Source organism: Penicillium crustosum (genome assembly GCF_028827405.1).
Source record: "Penicillium crustosum strain IBT 35664 chromosome Unknown utg000005l_segment0_segment0, whole genome shotgun sequence".
In the NCBI taxonomy this organism is placed as follows: Eukaryota; Fungi; Ascomycota; class Eurotiomycetes; order Eurotiales; family Aspergillaceae; genus Penicillium; species Penicillium crustosum.
In genome coordinates this window covers 3106937-3124230 of record NW_026623126.1, presented here as the reverse complement: position 1 = coordinate 3124230, position 17294 = coordinate 3106937, and the positions used below count along the sequence as shown (strand labels likewise).

At 45.2% G+C, this 17294-nt stretch overlaps 7 protein-coding genes across 7 annotated transcripts; 2 read left to right on the top strand and 5 right to left on the bottom strand.

Moving 5' to 3' along the window:
- Positions 1–1570: 1570 nt before the first annotated feature.
- On the bottom strand, positions 1571–2530 carry N7487_011850 (uncharacterized protein; the record flags this gene model as incomplete). Its single annotated transcript, XM_056879580.1, has 1 exon — positions 1571–2530. The coding sequence occupies one exon, from the start codon at positions 2528–2530 to the stop codon at positions 1571–1573; it is 960 nt and encodes a 319-aa protein (XP_056724899.1).
- A 157-nt stretch (positions 2531–2687) lies between these two features.
- N7487_011849 (uncharacterized protein) lies at positions 2688–3164 on the bottom strand (the record flags this gene model as incomplete). Its single annotated transcript, XM_056879579.1, has 2 exons — positions 2688–2807; positions 2949–3164. The coding sequence occupies 2 exons, from the start codon at positions 3162–3164 to the stop codon at positions 2688–2690; spliced, it is 336 nt and encodes a 111-aa protein (XP_056724898.1).
- Positions 3165–9002: 5838 nt separating this feature from the next.
- N7487_011848 (putative MFS drug efflux transporter) lies at positions 9003–10863 on the bottom strand (the record flags this gene model as incomplete). The annotated part of the gene is made up of 4 exons (XM_056879578.1): positions 9003–10110; positions 10172–10420; positions 10471–10627; positions 10698–10863. The coding sequence occupies 4 exons, from the start codon at positions 10861–10863 to the stop codon at positions 9003–9005; spliced, it is 1680 nt and encodes a 559-aa protein (XP_056724897.1).
- Positions 10864–11292: 429 nt separating this feature from the next.
- Positions 11293–12362, top strand: N7487_011847 (putative short-chain dehydrogenase; the record flags this gene model as incomplete). The annotated part of the gene is made up of 2 exons (XM_056879577.1): positions 11293–12197; positions 12251–12362. 2 exons carry the CDS (start codon positions 11293–11295, stop codon positions 12360–12362), a joined length of 1017 nt encoding a protein of 338 aa, XP_056724896.1.
- Positions 12363–12697: 335 nt separating this feature from the next.
- On the bottom strand, positions 12698–13687 carry N7487_011846 (uncharacterized protein; the record flags this gene model as incomplete). Its single annotated transcript, XM_056879576.1, has 1 exon — positions 12698–13687. One exon carries the CDS (start codon positions 13685–13687, stop codon positions 12698–12700), a length of 990 nt encoding a protein of 329 aa, XP_056724895.1.
- A 354-nt stretch (positions 13688–14041) lies between these two features.
- Positions 14042–14697, top strand: N7487_011845 (cupin domain-containing protein; the record flags this gene model as incomplete). Its single annotated transcript, XM_056879575.1, has 2 exons — positions 14042–14302; positions 14362–14697. 2 exons carry the CDS (start codon positions 14042–14044, stop codon positions 14695–14697), a joined length of 597 nt encoding a protein of 198 aa, XP_056724894.1.
- An 853-nt stretch (positions 14698–15550) lies between these two features.
- Positions 15551–17207, bottom strand: N7487_011844 (cytochrome P450; the record flags this gene model as incomplete). Its single annotated transcript, XM_056879574.1, has 5 exons — positions 15551–16064; positions 16125–16250; positions 16306–16667; positions 16732–16928; positions 16994–17207. 5 exons carry the CDS (start codon positions 17205–17207, stop codon positions 15551–15553), a joined length of 1413 nt encoding a protein of 470 aa, XP_056724893.1.
- Positions 17208–17294: the final 87 nt, after the last annotated feature.

Genomic DNA, 17294 nt, shown 5'->3' with positions numbered 1-17294 from the left:
TATATGGATTTAACGAGAACGCCAAGCGGGTCTAACTGGCTTACAATTGGTTGTTGGCTTCAGCCCCATTGCGCCCTGACATAATACCACGCGGGTCCCTGGTCGATAGCGTGTGTGCCTTGGAATTAGCCTCAAATTTACTTATTCTGCTTATCATAGAGTTGCGTAGTGTTAGAATGAGCTGTTATGTGGAAAAAAATGTGTATCACCATTATTTAGTAGTCCCAGCGTTACTACTGCTAGTTGGATAGTACAATCAGTGGACATACGTTTTTACATCCCTTATAGCCCATCTAGTTCATCGCTACTATATATCTATATCGCCTACCCAAAACGCGTAGTATGAATAAAGATACCACCTGGGCACATAATGGTGATTTTTCGCGAACCAATGGTGTATTCTTCATCCCTAGAACTTTAAAACAAACGCCTTTATCATACGCTATTATCAGCAAAGATAATTATAATATATGCTTTTCTGGCTTGCAGAATATTACATAATCGTAGGGGTGTGGGGCTAAGGGTGTAGAATGTCCACTTGGGCAGTCACTGGACTCGTATCCACTACCTAGGTAGGTATTCATGATCCACCATAGCTAAAACAGCCGACAAATCTCTAGTGGATAAGGGATGTCGAGCAGCTGAATTTCCTACCCGATCCCTGTACGGACTCGGATAGAAAATGAACCGACTAAGCTTGATTACCAGGTCTCAATGTCCGATTCAATCAGCAAATGTAGAAAAAGAAAAGACATAATGGACCTCCGGACTCGGTTGAAGATTAGACCGACTGAAGGAATTAAGCATGCTTACCCGTCCGCTCTGCGGGCCGAGTCCGATCCCTGCTAGACCCCACTTATCCGGCCAATAACAAAAAAGAGTTTTATTTGCAAGTTAATTTAACAGAAAACGCCTCGCTTCCATCTGAGTCTCTCCATTTGAGTCTCTTTAGGTTTATCAGTCGAGTGAAACACGAGATTGAATCCTTCAAAGTCAAGATACGGTATCCCCGAATGATCACAGCTAACGCTGCAAGCACAACGCCATCTTACTTTCCTCTGGAAAACGCCACCGCTGTGCTCGACTATAATCGGCGTTGATAGTGGTTCGCCTGTTTACTGGGTCACCTCGTGTAGGACTGGAAAGGAACTGAAGGTATCGACTACGTGTTATGAAATGAAGGAAAGGGATAAGGAAGATGTCTTTCTTGGCTATACAAACGGACATAGCACGAACATATCTGGATTGAGGTCACATGATCATAGGTGCTACAATGTGTCTGTCTACTAGTCTTGCGAATTAGATGATCTAGATAGTATAAACTGTTATCATTCAATAATATCCTCCGTCTATAGATGAATAGCATTTCATACGTCGTTTACAACGTTCACCTGGAAATGCTGAAGTATAAATCCGTCTGTGTTAGTGGATGTATGTATAGAATAAATACAGCCTGGCGGGTGCATTCAAATCAAAGTTGTCAGAATGTGTCTCATTAATCCATTCGCAACGGAATTGGATGCGAAATTTAAGATCGTTCAATACGCGCTGCGTGAAAAGGAAACGCACTTTAAACCGTGAATGATAAATTTTGTGTGGTCCCACCCTCCCACCGGCGCGCCATTGTCAATAACTTTCGTTGAACCCCGCACGTGAACTTGGTTTTGATGTCTGTGTGAAGGAAATGAGTAAAATGTTGTAGAATGCCGACGGAGTTGTCGAGAGGCACTTTCGCGCCGTTCAAGCCGGCATATACAGGGACCACGGATTCATTATTCAGATAGCTCACGATAGATGCATGATCCGGGGTAAGAATATCCAGGGCCACCGTAGTTTGTGTGTCCACGTTTCTCCGATTTTGGGCACCGTCCCCGTCGGCGCAAACGATGCCATTTGCCCAGGTGATCAGCGCTACTCGATATACAGCACCAGCCCACCAGGGTGGACGAGCACGCTCTGGCACGGAACGGATATGGCGCAACACTTGACCACAATGGAAATATGTCTGCCGTGGATTCTCTAAGTGATAGGCGTGTTTCGTGTGCAAAGGCTTTTTGCTAGCTCCTTCGGTATTACGACTGCTGCGTGCTAGAAGTTCTATCTCCGGGAAGCTCACAATCACATTGAGCATGATCAGATGATAGATAATCATGTTGGAAGCAGTTGCTAGCGTGGCCGTCTCATTTGGCTGGATCTTGGCCAGCTCGTACCACTTGTGGAGAAGTTCTTGAACGGTTTGCACTTGTACTGAAAGGAGAACAATCGACATATGCTGGGGTCCTTTGGGAGTACTGCCTCTGCCAGCAACAGTGCTCATGGTGGATCGCAGTTGAAACACTTGATCCTGAAGATGGCATAGCAAGAGTCGTAGTGTGATAGGGGAAATGTGTACCGTGGCGCTAAAATAGGTCGTTTCTGAGAACCAGACTATCCATTCACTGAGAGAAGGAGGGATGGTGACTTGACCCGAAGGCAATGGCATTTGTTCAATCCAATGCTTGGCGGATTGGGCCCGCCATGCAGCATCCATGCTTGGAATAGGTATGTTGAGGCTAGCGGAGGGGAAAAATGAGATAGATGGGGCATCTTGGAAGAGACAGATCTCGTGATCCAGGATTAGCCAGGCATGTGTGGTTCTAATTCCTCGTTAATTTATCCCTGTATTATTTAGCGCCGACAAAGATGATTTACCTGTTTGCTCTCTCTTGTTCTTTCCACGTCTCCCAGGACTGGGCGGCATCGTCAAAGGATTCTATGCGGGCCACCTGGGCTTGTCTATCGTCGTGTTGCTTTGCTTTCAAATGTATCTGAAGAGTTAGAAGGGCAACTTCAAACGGACTGGAATCGCCTTACCTCTAAGAACATTGATCTCTGATAGAATGCAGTCTATAAACCAGTTAATGGATGGCAGATCCTCTCATAGGGGCTGATCACGCCAAAAAGCTTACATCCATCTGCCACTTGTCGCCACTCCACGCGGAAACAAGAAGATTTAGAAGAGCGCACTGCGAGAACTCGTGATCTAAAGCCAAAATGACATTTCGTTCGGTGAGGTTTCTTAATGAAATGCGGCATATCTCGAGCAGCCCATGCGCCAGTTGCACGCATGCCTCGCCAGCTCCAGCCGTCATGCCGCCGCCGGCGAGCATGAGAAATATTCGCATGGTTGATAAGTTAATACATCTACCGTCCATATGCTCATTTAGTGACATCGTAGGTACAAAGGGGTAATATGGTTCGTAGCTGGTGAGGTAGGCCTTCAAAAGGCTATCTAACACGGTCGGAGAAGGCAACGTCATAATAGATGGTACGGAACATCCAGAAATTCTGTTGTCTTGACCTCGAAGCCCATAGAGCTCTTGAGCTCCGGTACAAAGCCACTGCAAAACAGCGATCAGGTTTTCTCTTGTACTGACAAGAAGAGATTCAACAGCGATGTGTGAATCAACTGCGGGACAATGCTGTATCGGTATATTTCCACCTCTGAGCAGAGAATCTAGACTTTTGACGTGGTTTGCGGCTGTGGGTGTGCACGCAGACGATGGCGTAATTGGGTTGCATTGAAAAAGTGGCCAGCCTTCCAGCGTATGTAACTGGTCATCATCGGGCAGACTGCCCTCCAGCGAAGGGAATAAAGATGGTGCCGGAAGGTAGTCATCCATGAGATCGTCTCCATCGTCATTTATCGACCTTTCCAGCATGCCCGGGGACATAGAAAACGCGAGATTCCATGAAGGCGTCCCGCTAAGGTCAGGTAACTGGGCTGCTGGTGACGGCACTCGGGTTGGAACGACGAAATCGAAATCGTCAGCCACCCCAAGTATCCCCTGCATAGGATGCGAAGAGAGAGAGAGATTGGGAGGGTAGCTTTCGTCTACGCGAGGTGCAGCCGCTAAGAATCGCGCCAACAACTCCGCTTGCTCTGCTTCCGACGTGTGCCCGGGGCGATTCCTAGCCCACTTATGAACGGCTGAATGGGACCAGTCCATATATAGCCCATTTCCCGTAGGATGATGTTGTGGGGTTGTCTTAGGACCTCCATCGGTGGTAGACGTGACTGGCTCGGATTCGACTGTGTAGGAGCCCTCGTTGGTGTTGGTGGGTGGCAGCGGTTTGGATTTATTATTCGCAGACAATCGACCTTGACCTCGCTGTGGGACTCGAGTTTGGCAGGAGAGCTTCTTCACCTTGCATCGCGAGCATGGTACCTAATTCTCCATGTCTTAGCATGGATTCATTGATATCCTGAAAAGTTGACCCTTGTACCTTTCTGTCGCATTTTGCTTTTGACCTAGCGCAGTGCACACATGCCAAGATTGAATCCACAGGAGCACATGTGGGGGGTGTCAACTGTGACATGATCAGAGATAATGGCCCTGTTTGTTATCAGGATGAGGTCCATCTGATAAGTTCCACGGGGGTGACACGCCTGGTTAAATAAAATGCAAGAGAGAGGCTTGGGAGATGGTGGGTCAGCTATCTAGGTAGCGGCTGGAATGTAATACTAATTGTACATAACTCATATCACTAACTGATCTAGCCCTCGAGGGCCATTGATGGTAATCGTATTCACCTAGGCAAGGCCCCCTGATTATGTAACTTTCTGCCGACACCTGGGGCGGGAATTGCTACAGACACGGCACGTTTTGCTAGTAGCACGGCACATTAGGTAATATTCCCTTTACATAATCAATTTTGACCGAGATCGTTACCATACATTACCACAGCAACTACATTACTTACTACTGTAGCAACTACATTCTATCTACTACTGCTTCATTACTATAAGAACCCGACCATGAATCAATTCTCTCTAGTCAATCTTATTGTGCTTTTCATCTTATTTACATGCTTTTCACACTCTGCAGGAGCGGATTGTATGGCCAATTTCTCCACAATTTGAGCACTTCGAGGGTGCTTTCTTCTTAGTGACCTTTTGGTTTGATGTTTTGATGTTTTGATCTGATATGTTCTCTTGAGCTGATCTGCGAGTTGGTGGTGGTAATAGAGGATCTAGTATTGGCAGATACATAGATGACTCATTACTAAGGCCAATCCTCCAAAATTGATGGATATCGCTTAGTGGGATTGGTTGATGTTTTGTTAATAAACTAGCGATTCGGTGGGCACACGGAAGGCCCATTGTCCTAGTGAATATATTAGTGCAGTTTGATAAAGGTGCTTCGGGGGTAGCTCTCTTAGCTATAGCAGCTTGATTAGAGATTAAAGATATTGAATATCGTGATGTTCTCTTTATAATATTCGAATAGAGAAAGTGGGAGCAGAAATTTAGTCTCTTAATCTTATCTTCTGTAAGATCAGATTCAAGTCGCTGATACTGAGCCTGTAAAGCATTATTAATTCTCTCAAAAACATGAAGCATATCACCTGAAGATCCCCCTATATACTTTTTTAAAAAAGCGTGAGACCCCTCCACTCTTGATGTAGCCCAGTTACCAAGATGAAGATATTGCCCTACCCAAGCCCTAATAAACATCTCTTTATAGGTTAGCCAAGTACTTTGAATATATCTAAGAGCATTAGGGGCAATTTGATTAAACTGCGTTGTGAACTTAGCTAATTGAGCATTATATTCATCAATATTTGATGAATTAATTAGCTCTTTCTATGACTTGATAAAAGCCTCAAATTCCTCATTTGAAGAGAAATATTGCTTTGTCTTTGCCAGCACATTCTTATTAATATGCCAAATGCATAGTAGATGTGGGCTTCTAGGACAGATAGATTTAATTGTACCTAATAAAGCAAGATCTCTGTCAGTGCAAAGAACTGGAGAAAAGGGTAAGGGGTCAAGCTATGAAAAAAAAGTCTGTAAAGTCCACTTATAGCTTTCTTCCTGCTCATTTTGCATAAAGCAGAAAGCAATACTATAGGATGAATTCGATGGCGAGAGACTAATAATATGTAAAAGAGGCATCTTATACCGATTCGTCTTGTAAGTACAGTCTAATAAAAAGACCCTATTATATTGATTAGCATACTTAATTGATTCAGGGTGAGCGAACATAAAAAATTGAATATGACCTTCTATATCTTGTTTAAATGCATATTTCCATTGATTCTGAATTAATATCTGTTGAAGAAGTTTAAGAGGTAAGTGATTCCTAAGCTTTTTCTGTCTTATACTACCTCTTATATTATAAATATCTTTTGGTCTTATTAAGATATCAGGTTGATCCTTTCTTAATAGACTTATAATATGCTGCGGTCGAGATCCAATATCTGATAGATGTTTAATAGTTTGATTTTGATCTTTAGTAAGCTGTGGACGCCTTGCCATAGGATGCCCTATCATATTATTAGTAGCTGCATGATTATGATTAGGATTTCTTACCTGGATTTCCCATTGATTAGTATCAACAAGCTTCTTTGCATAAAGGCGGAATGGGCAGTTCATCCGTCTAGTACTTGTCTTCCGGCGTTTTGCCCCTTCTGGGGCATCAATATGATCATGGTATATACCGCCTCTATCACAACCAAGACAAATATTCCTCTCCTTAGCGGAGTTGATGATAGTGATAGCATAACCATGAGATAGGGCATGCTGTCGTATCGAAGTAAGGAGTTGCTCTCTAGTCTCAAAGACTTGCTCAATTGGTGGCTCCATGATTAGGTGAAATCAAGTATCAATTGGATGAAGTAAGATCAATTGGATGAAGTAAGATCAATTGGATGAAGTAAGATCAATGAGAAGATAGAGTGGTTCTTATAGCAGAAGTAGATAGAATGTAGTTGCTACAGTAGTAAGTAATGTAGTTGCTGTGGTAATGTATGGTAACGATCTCGGTCAAAATTGATTATGTAAAGGGAATATTACCTAATGTGCCGTGCTACTAGCAAAACGTGCCGTGTCTGTAGCAATTCCCACCTGGGGCGGGTGCCCAGCATCTTACCTACATAGCGACATACATACAAATGTACGGAGTATATATGTAGTTATTGAAGCTTCGATTATGTACTCAAACTATTGAACGTCCAGTTGTGTACCTATCCTCTGCAACCAGTTAAAGAGCATATTTCAAATTCACCCAAAGCTTTATAAAATTGCTGCAATGATGCTAATCGAAATATACCCAGATACTTAGGTAATATCAATAACGTGTTAAAATACAGTATACTAAATATGGAAGGCGGTAATTACTGGCCACCCCATGAAACGCCACGGTAAAAGCCCCTCGAATCAAAGGCAATCGCCCCCGCATGACTTTAGCTGAATCTCACCCGAACCTAATGGTATCGCCCCTGTATGAAATCTCACTCGTATCCATGTGTGTTGTTTGGATTTGATTCTTCTTGTCGAACTCGGGGCCGATTACCACTAGGGTCGGGATATCATCGATTTATTGAAACAACGCGTAAAAACACCTTGGCAGCCCACTCACTGAATTAAGAAGTCGAGCAAGTTCTCGAGCCAAGTGAGATATTCACACACAACTGACTGAGCAAATACCTAAAGGGTTCAAGCTGTCCACGAAGGTAGCAGTATCCGAAAAACCAACCATCTATGCAACATGCCACCGTAGGCCCTCGGGGACAGCATCCTTTGAACCACCGAATTTGCGAGCATGCAGCAGAATGGGCGCCAAGTATGCAGAATATAAGATGACGGGATATTTTATTACGCGATGCGGCGCTCCAGCCGCTATCTCTCTTGAACATAACAACATTTGATTTTGCAAGATGTATTGAAAATAGTAGCATCCAGGTAGGGTGTTCAACTTGCTTAGTTAACGAGTACGTTCAGACAGACCAGAATTACGCCATTGGGCCTTTTTGTTTCTAGCTTTTGGAAGCCCGCCTATTGACATAGGACATTAATAGGCCCTGCGGGCGGATTCGCTTCTACAGAAACGCCCAGTAGCCTCGCATACCCGAAGGACCTGGAACATGAATCAACAATAAGACACGATCGGCGAGATATATCACAGAAATCACAGAAAAGGCTATCATGACCGACGAGTATACTTTTCTTTAGAACCCCTCTCTATCTGCATATGATTTGGTGAAAACAAGCAACGCCTGCCCGTGAGATTTTAGCAGAAAGGGACATAGGTCGGAATCATTTAAGGATGAAATTAGGTTTCAATCAGAAAGTTAGAATTCTACTGTAGATAGTAGATACCTCCCCCCCCTTATCTACTTAACCTCTTCTGTCTATATAGACTTTAGGTTATCTAGAAGTTTGAATAATAGCATATGGAGGATTGGGTGATCCCACAGTATTTTTAATTGATAAATAAACGTAGAGTGGTATCTACACGTCATAAGCCCGGGAATCATAATTCAAAAAATGAAACGTAAGCCGGAAACTAGCATACTCTTATACAAAAGTCCCAACAAGGTAGTCGGGATGAACAATGGCCTCTCGCGTGTAAGTCGATACTGGTCTTATCAGTGGCAAGCCTACACTTGATTGGGGGTTGACAGATTTAGGACGTTTCACTTGCATTCATACAGAATAGAGGGGTAGTCTCGTTCCACTAAGCCTCTTCTAGATATTCAACCTCTGTACGGGTATAACAACGAGTGTGCTGCATACATTTACCAAATTAGGAACCTTTTCACCCCTATGGGCTTGGTTAAGCCTCTGTATCTATCTATAAGCCATGCAAATCATCCCTCCACGCGTTCTTACCCTAAAGAATGCCTAACCAGGCAATTATATCCAAGGGAAATATTATGAGTTGGAAGATTGGACGGCTTTATCTAGATTGCAAGTGTGTAGATAGGTAGATATTGATTTAAATCATTTTCTTGGCCAAACGACACATGTGCATGCCCATATGCACATGCTTTAAGACGGCTTTACGCAATATTTAATGAGGACTGCATTATGTATCTAGTGAACGTTTACTATAAAAGTAGCCCAATATAGATAAAACCTGGGAAAATCTATTAATTCGATAGCACCTGTACCTGGCATGAAACCTTTGCCCAAAGACCTCGGAACACTGCCCCAGAATTGAGTGTAGATGTTGCTCTCACATGCCTCCCATTGCGCCATGAGTCTGGATCATCTTTGTGCGTCGCAGAAAAACTGCCACCAAAACAGCAATGCATCCTGCAGTGAGATTGAGAACCAGAGCATCCGTAATTGCATTCACAATAGCCTTCAAAACATCGGTTCTCAAAGTAGTATCCAGTGAGTCAAGGAGTGCCGCGTTTGCGCCAGAAATCATGGCCTGGATGGTGGTCTCACTTTCAGTCGGAAGGAGATTCTGAATCTGCACAGTTGCACGATTTAGGAAGAGAGTATTGGCAACGGAGAGAGCAATGGCTGAACCTCCCACCTGGGCACAGGTCATGAAGCCCACTGCCATGGGAATCTCCTCGGGTGGGACTAGAGATTGCGCCACAGAAAACCCAGCCTGTGAGAAGACTCCAGTTCCAATACCACCGATGACAAGGGCAGCATATATTTGACCCACGCTTGTTGTCAAAGTGGTAATTTTGAGCAGCACGCCACCGACAAGGACAAATATCCCACCAAGAAGATACCAGGGCATGTAATAACCCACCAAGCTCATCCCAACTCCATTCACAAGATTAAAAACGACCATTGGAATAATGAAGGGAAGTAGACGCACTCCTGCATCTAGAGCACCATCACCCTTCACAAATTGGAAGTAAAGAGGAATAAAGTAAATCGGAACAAACGAGGAGGTTCCAGCTGCAGCAGTCTCAATAAAGAGCAGGACCATCTCCTTGTTCCGTAAATATTGCATTGGAAAGATCCGCTTTTGGTATGTTGTCATAATGTTGAATCCTTGCTGAATGAAGAAGAGGATAAAGAGGACTCCAGAGCAGACAAACATGCCAATGATACGGCTGTCACTCCATTCATAAAGAACTCCACCAAAGGCAATAGCCATGATGCCTGATACATAGGCACCAATAAACATGATAGGGCCTAGCCAGTCGATCTGTGCCAGTCGGCCTTTGAGTGGGGTTCCTGGACGAGGGTCCACACTAGGGATCATAAAAAAGAACACCGGAGCAAAGAGACCTCCAATGCAAAGATTGATATAAAAGGACCAGCGCCAAGTTGCAGAGCTGTCTGTGCAAGCACCGCCGATAATGGGTCCAAGGCTAGGAGAATTGGTCAGCATAGTCAAAGTAAACAAGATATTACTATGTCGGTGTTGCATACACTGTGCCTGCTCCCCAGGTCAAGCCAACCATTCCAAGATACATTGGTCGTTCAGTAGGCGTAGTGAGCATCGAGAGGATGGTCATGACACCCAAGTACATACCAGCGCCTCCAAGACCACAGATTGCACGTCCCACGATCAGCGCATTCATGGTTGGTGCAGCACCACAGACTGCCGAGCCAACCTCAAAAATGACGGTCGTGACAATATACAACCATTTACAATTAAATTGACCATATGCCTTGCCCCTGAAATTTCATTAGTATAGAACTAATATAGGAGCGGGCTAGATCAGTACCAAATCAAGAGAGTACTCGCAGCGCCAAGCATAAAAGCCACAGAGAGCCATGGAAGCATCGCCAGGTCCTCAAACTGTTTGACAATCGCTGGTTGCACATCTGCTACAATCGTGTTGTCTAGTGCGAAGAGAAATACACAAGAAAATATCGAGAGGACTAGAAATACCCAAGTTGTATCAGCTGTTTCCGATCTATGTTTTATCTTTCCTATTCTTGATCCACTTACCAACTAGCACCCACTTGAATCCATGAACATCCCGTGGAGAAATTTGGGACCTCTCAATTATCTCCTCGGATACAAGCTCCTTCTCTGTACCCGACATATCTGAAGGCAAATCACCACTCCCGGATGAGTCGGCCCCCTGGGCAGTGATCGCAGTTGTTAACGACATTTTGGAAGTTCCAAGGTTTCAAATATGAAAGATCGTGTACATGAAGGAAGAGGTATTCTAACAATAAATACCAATAAAGCCTCCTTGGGTACTTAGATATTAAATAGAAGCGCACTTCCAATATCTACATAGTGGGATATCACGTGGTGATCTGCACCGGAATTAAAACCTTATCCCCGAACTAATCTGTCCGAGCGGACTCGGCCTGATTTCCATCCGACTCCGGTGACTATGAATCAGGAGACAAAGAAACCAGGCAAGAATGGCTGCTATAGGTTCATCGGCGAGGAATTCCTCCATCGGATATCAACCGAGAATGATCTCATGAAGTAAGGGGGTTCAGGCAGGTTCCATTACCTGAAATAAAAAAACATTCCGAAGAGGTTAGAGTCTGTTGAATTTCAACCTTCTGCTCGATCACAAACCACCATGAGTGCTTTACTCGGCCTTCTATTCACCAGGCTGACTTTGCCACCCTCCTCGGTTATCGAGGGGAAGACCATCCTCATCACCGGTGCAAACACTGGCCTTGGTCGGGAAGCTGCCAGACATGCGCTCGCTCTAGGCGCCGGTACGGTCATTTTGGGCGTTCGAACCCTAAGCAAGGGTGAAGATGCCAAAGCCGACATCGAAGCAAGCACCGGCTGTAACGACAAAGGAAAGGTTCTTGTATGGCCGATCGATCTCGAATCATTTGCTAGCGTCCAAGCCTTCGCAGCTCGAGTTCGGAAACATGTTGTCACAGAGGGCGGCCGACTAGACATAGCTATCATGAATGCAGGAATTGCGTCAGTCGAGTACGCTGTCACCCGTGATGGGTGGGAAAGAGGAATCCAGGTCAATGTTTTATCGACCGCGCTCCTCAGTTTAGAGCTATTGCCGCTACTGCTGCGAACTAAAGAGCGGGATCCATTAGCACAACCGCATCTGTCCCTTCTTACGAGCGATATCCACAAATCGATCAAGTTCCCCGAGCGGAATGAGAAGAGCATTCTTTCTACCTTGAATGGCGAGGAGCAGTGGAAGAAATCCCAGGCTGCAGGTGCTACCGAGCGCTACGGTGTCACCAAGCTTATGGATATCTTCATTACCATCGAGATAGCTCGACTTGTGCCCCGTGATGAGTCTGGGAACCCCCTTGTGATTGTTAATGCCGTGACGCCGGGATTTTGCAAATCGGATCTCCTCACTAGGGAAAAGGCGCCGTGGATTCTGAAGCTGATCCAAGCTTTGATTGCCAGGACGGTGGAAGAGGGTAGCAAAACATTGCTGCATGCAGTAAGCCAGGGCTTGGAAACTCACGGGAAGTGGTTGGAGAATCAGGCTATCACAGAGTAAGTTCATTCTGTTCAAGGACTGATAATTCACGTCACTGATATGTGTTTAGCCCGGGTGCTATTGTCACAAGCGAAGACGCACGGGTCGTGAGAGAGAAGGTTTGGGCAGAGATCACCGGTGTCTTGCATAATGTTGATCCCGAGGTTCGAACTGAGTACTAATCACGTAAGGTGGATTGCAATAAACCCATACGGAGGGACGTACGTGGAAGGAAGGGCGAGTGCGCATGAACAGTGTGGTACAGAGGAGGGAAAGATGCCAGGAGTAGACATCTACCTATGAACAAACCCAAGATTGTGAATCCCATTGTATCGTCTAATATCAATTTTACGTCTGTTGTCTTACTCGCTACGGGACCTTTGCCCACATCTTCTAAGGATCTGAGTTGGCACAATATGATAACAGCACCCTGTTAAGCATGGTTTCTATCTACTCTTTAGATTTAAGATGTAAATGAAACTTACTCTATTTCCCAGCGGCTTGACAGCCTTCTCGGTCAATCAGCGGTAGCAGCAACAACAGTCTCATCCATAAGAGCTTTCCAGTCTGTCTCTTGTGGTGACCATCCAATAGCCCTTAGGCGATCAGCTCTGCTGCGACAGCTTGCCCCCCATAGAAGACCAGCGTAGGGATGGATCTCAGTCGCCTGAGGAACACTCAACTCATCGATGGCGTCGGTGTCCAGCTTACCAAGCTGGTGGAGCTTCGTCGCCACAGCTCGAGCCTGCTCTCTGAAGCTCACTTCTCCAGTTTGAACAAAGTAATACCCATCCTTTCCATATTCTATATCGGAAGAGCCAGTGATAATCCTGTCCAGGGCGAAGACAATGGCGGAAGCGACATCCCGAACAGAGCACCAGCTCCACACATTCTCACCCTGCTCGACGACAAACCCCTTCCCACGTCCGAGAACTGTCTTAACGTATCCATGACCAAAAGAATCTTTCTTCCATGATCCGGACCCATTACCCATGATTTGGCATGAGCTCAGAATGATTGTGTTGACGCCGATTTCCTCCGGAGCTCGCAGGATGCTCTGGTCTAGTGTAGCATGTTCCCGAGTCGGCTCGAAGGACAGAATTTCAGCCTTGTCATCTAAATCGTTGTAGATGCGGGGTGCAGCATAGCCCAGGTTAAGACTGGATGGGTCAAGGAGACAGGTGATCCCGGAGACGTGGATCAACGTGCCCTTATCCGGCTTACTGGCTAACCCGGACAAAATGTTCTGAATTCCCGATTCATTATCCCCTGCAATATCGATGACAATATCTGCAGCATTTGCGGCAGTTGTCACAATATCCTTGGAGGAAATGTCACCAATAATTGTTGTTAAGGAGGGGTATGTCGATGTGATGGCGTCGGCTTGTTCTTTTGTTCTCACGAGAGCAGAGTATTCTGCGGCGGGAAACGTCTTTGACACCAAGTCAAGAGTTGTACCACCAAGATATCCCGTTGTACCGGTGATGAAAATCTTCTTTGGTTGCATTCTGGGTGTGCAGGGGGGAGGACGTAGAGGTGATTGAAAAATACGGTTGCTTGAGTTCTGCTTCACAGCTGAGCCCCGGAAGGTTGTGGCAGTGCTTTCAAGTATAGCAAAATATGTCAAAGAGTAAGCTGTATTTGAATTAACGAGACTGAGTCGAAAACAGGGATCGGGCGCCGCACCTGCGATGTAATCCGCGAACTGAGATTCGGGTGAAATGCAAACCGGAGGTCCGATATAATGCCAAGAAGTAAACATCAGCTCAAACAATGTAGTCCGATGTGAACACTCTCGACATAAATTCTGGGCTCCATTCTTATTTCCCTATTCAATAAGCGAGTTCGTAGGTTATCCAAAATGTCGTCCAAAGTCTATGCCGATATCTATGCCACCGAGGGCCCTTTTACCCAATTCCCAGGCACAGGTCTCCCCGACATCAAACGCTTCATCACCACTCACAACTCTCAAGGCGAAGGAGTTTTTCTTCCAGCCGATAATGGAGACCACCAGGCCTTGATGGCAAACGGCCGTGGCTGCCAAAACATCCTCTACACCACTCAGGGTGAAGCAGTCGATCTCAATGGCGATGTCGATATCGCCTTAGCAAAGAATAACACAGTAAGTTTACTGAAATCCCTAAAGTCCAGGAGAAACCTTTACTAAATATTCTTTTTCAGCCCGGTCTTCACGTTCCCGGTGGTACACTCGTGCGGATGATCGACTTCGCACCTGGCGTGGAGTCACCAATGCACCGTGCCATGTCGTTGGACTATGGCACAGTTATTGAAGGAGAATTCGAGGTTGAGTTGGACAGTGGTGAAAAGCGTATTATGCGACGAGGAGATGTCCTTGTTCAGCGTGCCACAGCTCACCGATGGCGCAACTTGTCACCCGATAAGCCCGGGCGCATGCTTTTTGTGTTGTTAGATTGCCAACCTATGGATCCCATTAACGGCAAGGAATTTGTGGTTGAACTAAATGAGCTTTCTCCTGATTTTGAAGACGATCATTAGATTTATTTCAACGTGGCACATATGACACATGCGTGCAATGATGGATAAAGAGAAGGAGCGCAAGCATGTTGACAGAGGATGATATTATCAGTGTCTCAAGTCCATAATTACCTTATATCTCAGGCTTGGCTAGGTTTGCTTTATGTACGTAGAGCTTTCTCTCACTCTTCTTTATTTTCCTCCTTATCATGATGCTGCCTCTAACCAAACTAAGTCTTTATGTTTTCTCTATTTTCTTTTCCCATTCTCTTTCTGTAGGTATTATAGCATGCTGAGTTTCGGTACCTCCATTGTGCTGTTGGTAGGAATTGATATCTACGAAGACAGGTGGTTAGATAAAATTAACTGAAAATTATCCATCTTATGTTACTTGATGGAGGAGCCAGGGTAAGGAATCTTAATGTGAAATTCTAGCTTCCAGCATGGATCTGAGAGAGAAGGAACCTGGTTAAGACAATCGCATCTAGGCGCTTTCTTGTGTTGCTTATGTCCAAAAAAGAATGGTATATTCTTAACTGTCATAATTGTCATTTGATGATCGACTTGCAGCCTCAAACTGATCGCAAAATAACTTCCAAGTGTCAAGAACTCGGAGTAACTTGTAACCTTCCTTGGAAAAATAGTAAGGCATGCATTCCATGGCGGACTCCAGGTTTACTAGCATCTTCAACATTCTGGCAATGATCCCTTGCATCGTAAGGACACTAAGCGACACGCTTTGTAACGCGTACCCACATCTCCTTCTGCATAAAGAGAGTAAAATTGCTGCTTTTCCATGGAGACCCAGGGTAAATGGGCTCAAAGTCGAATCTTCGGAGAAGCTTCAGGTTCATTAGCCAAGAAGCTCAATTTCTCAGGGATAGAAACCCAAACGAACCTCCACAAAGATCTTGTCCAATTCGACCATCACAATTGCTTTGCCAAGGCAGCCCCATCGACCGGTACCAAAAACCAGCTCCATGGTCCTCTCCATCTCATTTCTTTGTGTATCAGATGCTTCGATCCATCGTTCAGGCCGGAAAACATCAACGTCGGTTCCGAAGACCTCGTGACGTTGGATTCCCCATCCGCAATGGCCAATACCAGTACCCCCTGGAACAAATCGACCTTTGATTGTCTCCCCACCTGGGTTTACAATCTTAGTCAAGAGACCAGTAATGGGCGGATGGATTCGCAAGCCTTCTTTGATTACCGCTTGTACGTAGGGCATTTTACGAGATTCGGCGGATGTGATGGGACTGGAGATAGACCCATTTGCCTCTGCGTTTTGTATCTCTTGAACAAGAGTGTTATAGACTCGATGATTTGTCATGACATGTAGCATAGTTGCGCGAATAGCGGTGGCCGTCGTATCGGATCCAGCCAGACTTGTAGAATTAGTGACTTGTCACATCGGGTATGTGGGAAGAGTGATTGTTTGACCCTACATGGTAGTAAGAATCTCGGATTCAGCTTGACGTTGGTCGAGCCCGTTTCGGACAAAAGTTCCCAGCATGTCGTCTCGTATGATCTTTTGGGGACCGTACCGATCACCGACAACCTTCTTCGCTATTCTATCTGCCCATCAGTTTGAATTCGATGAGTGGAATGTAAGAGGTAGCATCTTACCCCATGAGCTTTCCTCGCCCAGCTTCATCTTTGGGAGTTGGCCCGATAAGGGTGACCAGTCCCGATCCAAAAACGAGATTTCCCAATGTGGGTGTCGACGAGCAGACGGTTGCGAGCGGTAATTCGCCTTGAATTATTTTCACAAAGTCATACATGTCTCTGTCTTCTGTGAGATACCCAAATGGATCACCAAGAGAAATACTGGTAATAACGTCCAAGGACCAATACTGAGCGGCTTGCGCCAAGTCAATTGGGCGAACCTCCTTCGCCGTGGAGATGTATTTCGTCTCTATCAAGTTAACAAGTGAAGCAATTTCGGCATCGATTTTGACACCAAGATCTCGATTTTCTTTTAGAGAATACTGTTTGTCATTGGCAGACTTATTAGCAGACATTTCACGTGTTTCAAAACGATCCAGTGCGTACCCCGGATTGCATCTTAACTCGTAATTTGTCGTGCTTCTCTAGGCTAGGTTCCGAGAAGACACTATGCACATAAGGATCAACCTTCAAGGATTCATACCAAGAAGATTTGTGGTGCTTGTATCTCGCTGCACTCATATAACGGATTATCTCCGGGTCGCTTGTCATGAGCCAGTTGGGTCCAATTCGAGTCAGGTCACCTTCACATTATCAGCGCTGAAATCCCCGAAGAATAAAATGGCGTAGTATTTTTCATAGGACAGACCGTATTTCTTATTGACTTCGTATAATCGCATATGCAATTCCCCGGTCGTGGTGGTTCGAAAGAGCCAAGCCTCCGTCAAGCCAGCTAGCCATGGTCCCTTGAAATCGCGAAGGCGATACCATGATCGGAAATAGCTATAGATTACCCCAACTATCGCAATTGCAGGGAGCAAAATGGGAAAGAGAGACAGAATCTTTGGGCTGTTGGTTTCCATCTTGAGAATATGCAGTTTAGGCTATATCTCTTAGCTCAATTTGTTGGAATGTGCTAATTTGGAAAGGGGACTACAGCTGCTATTTTT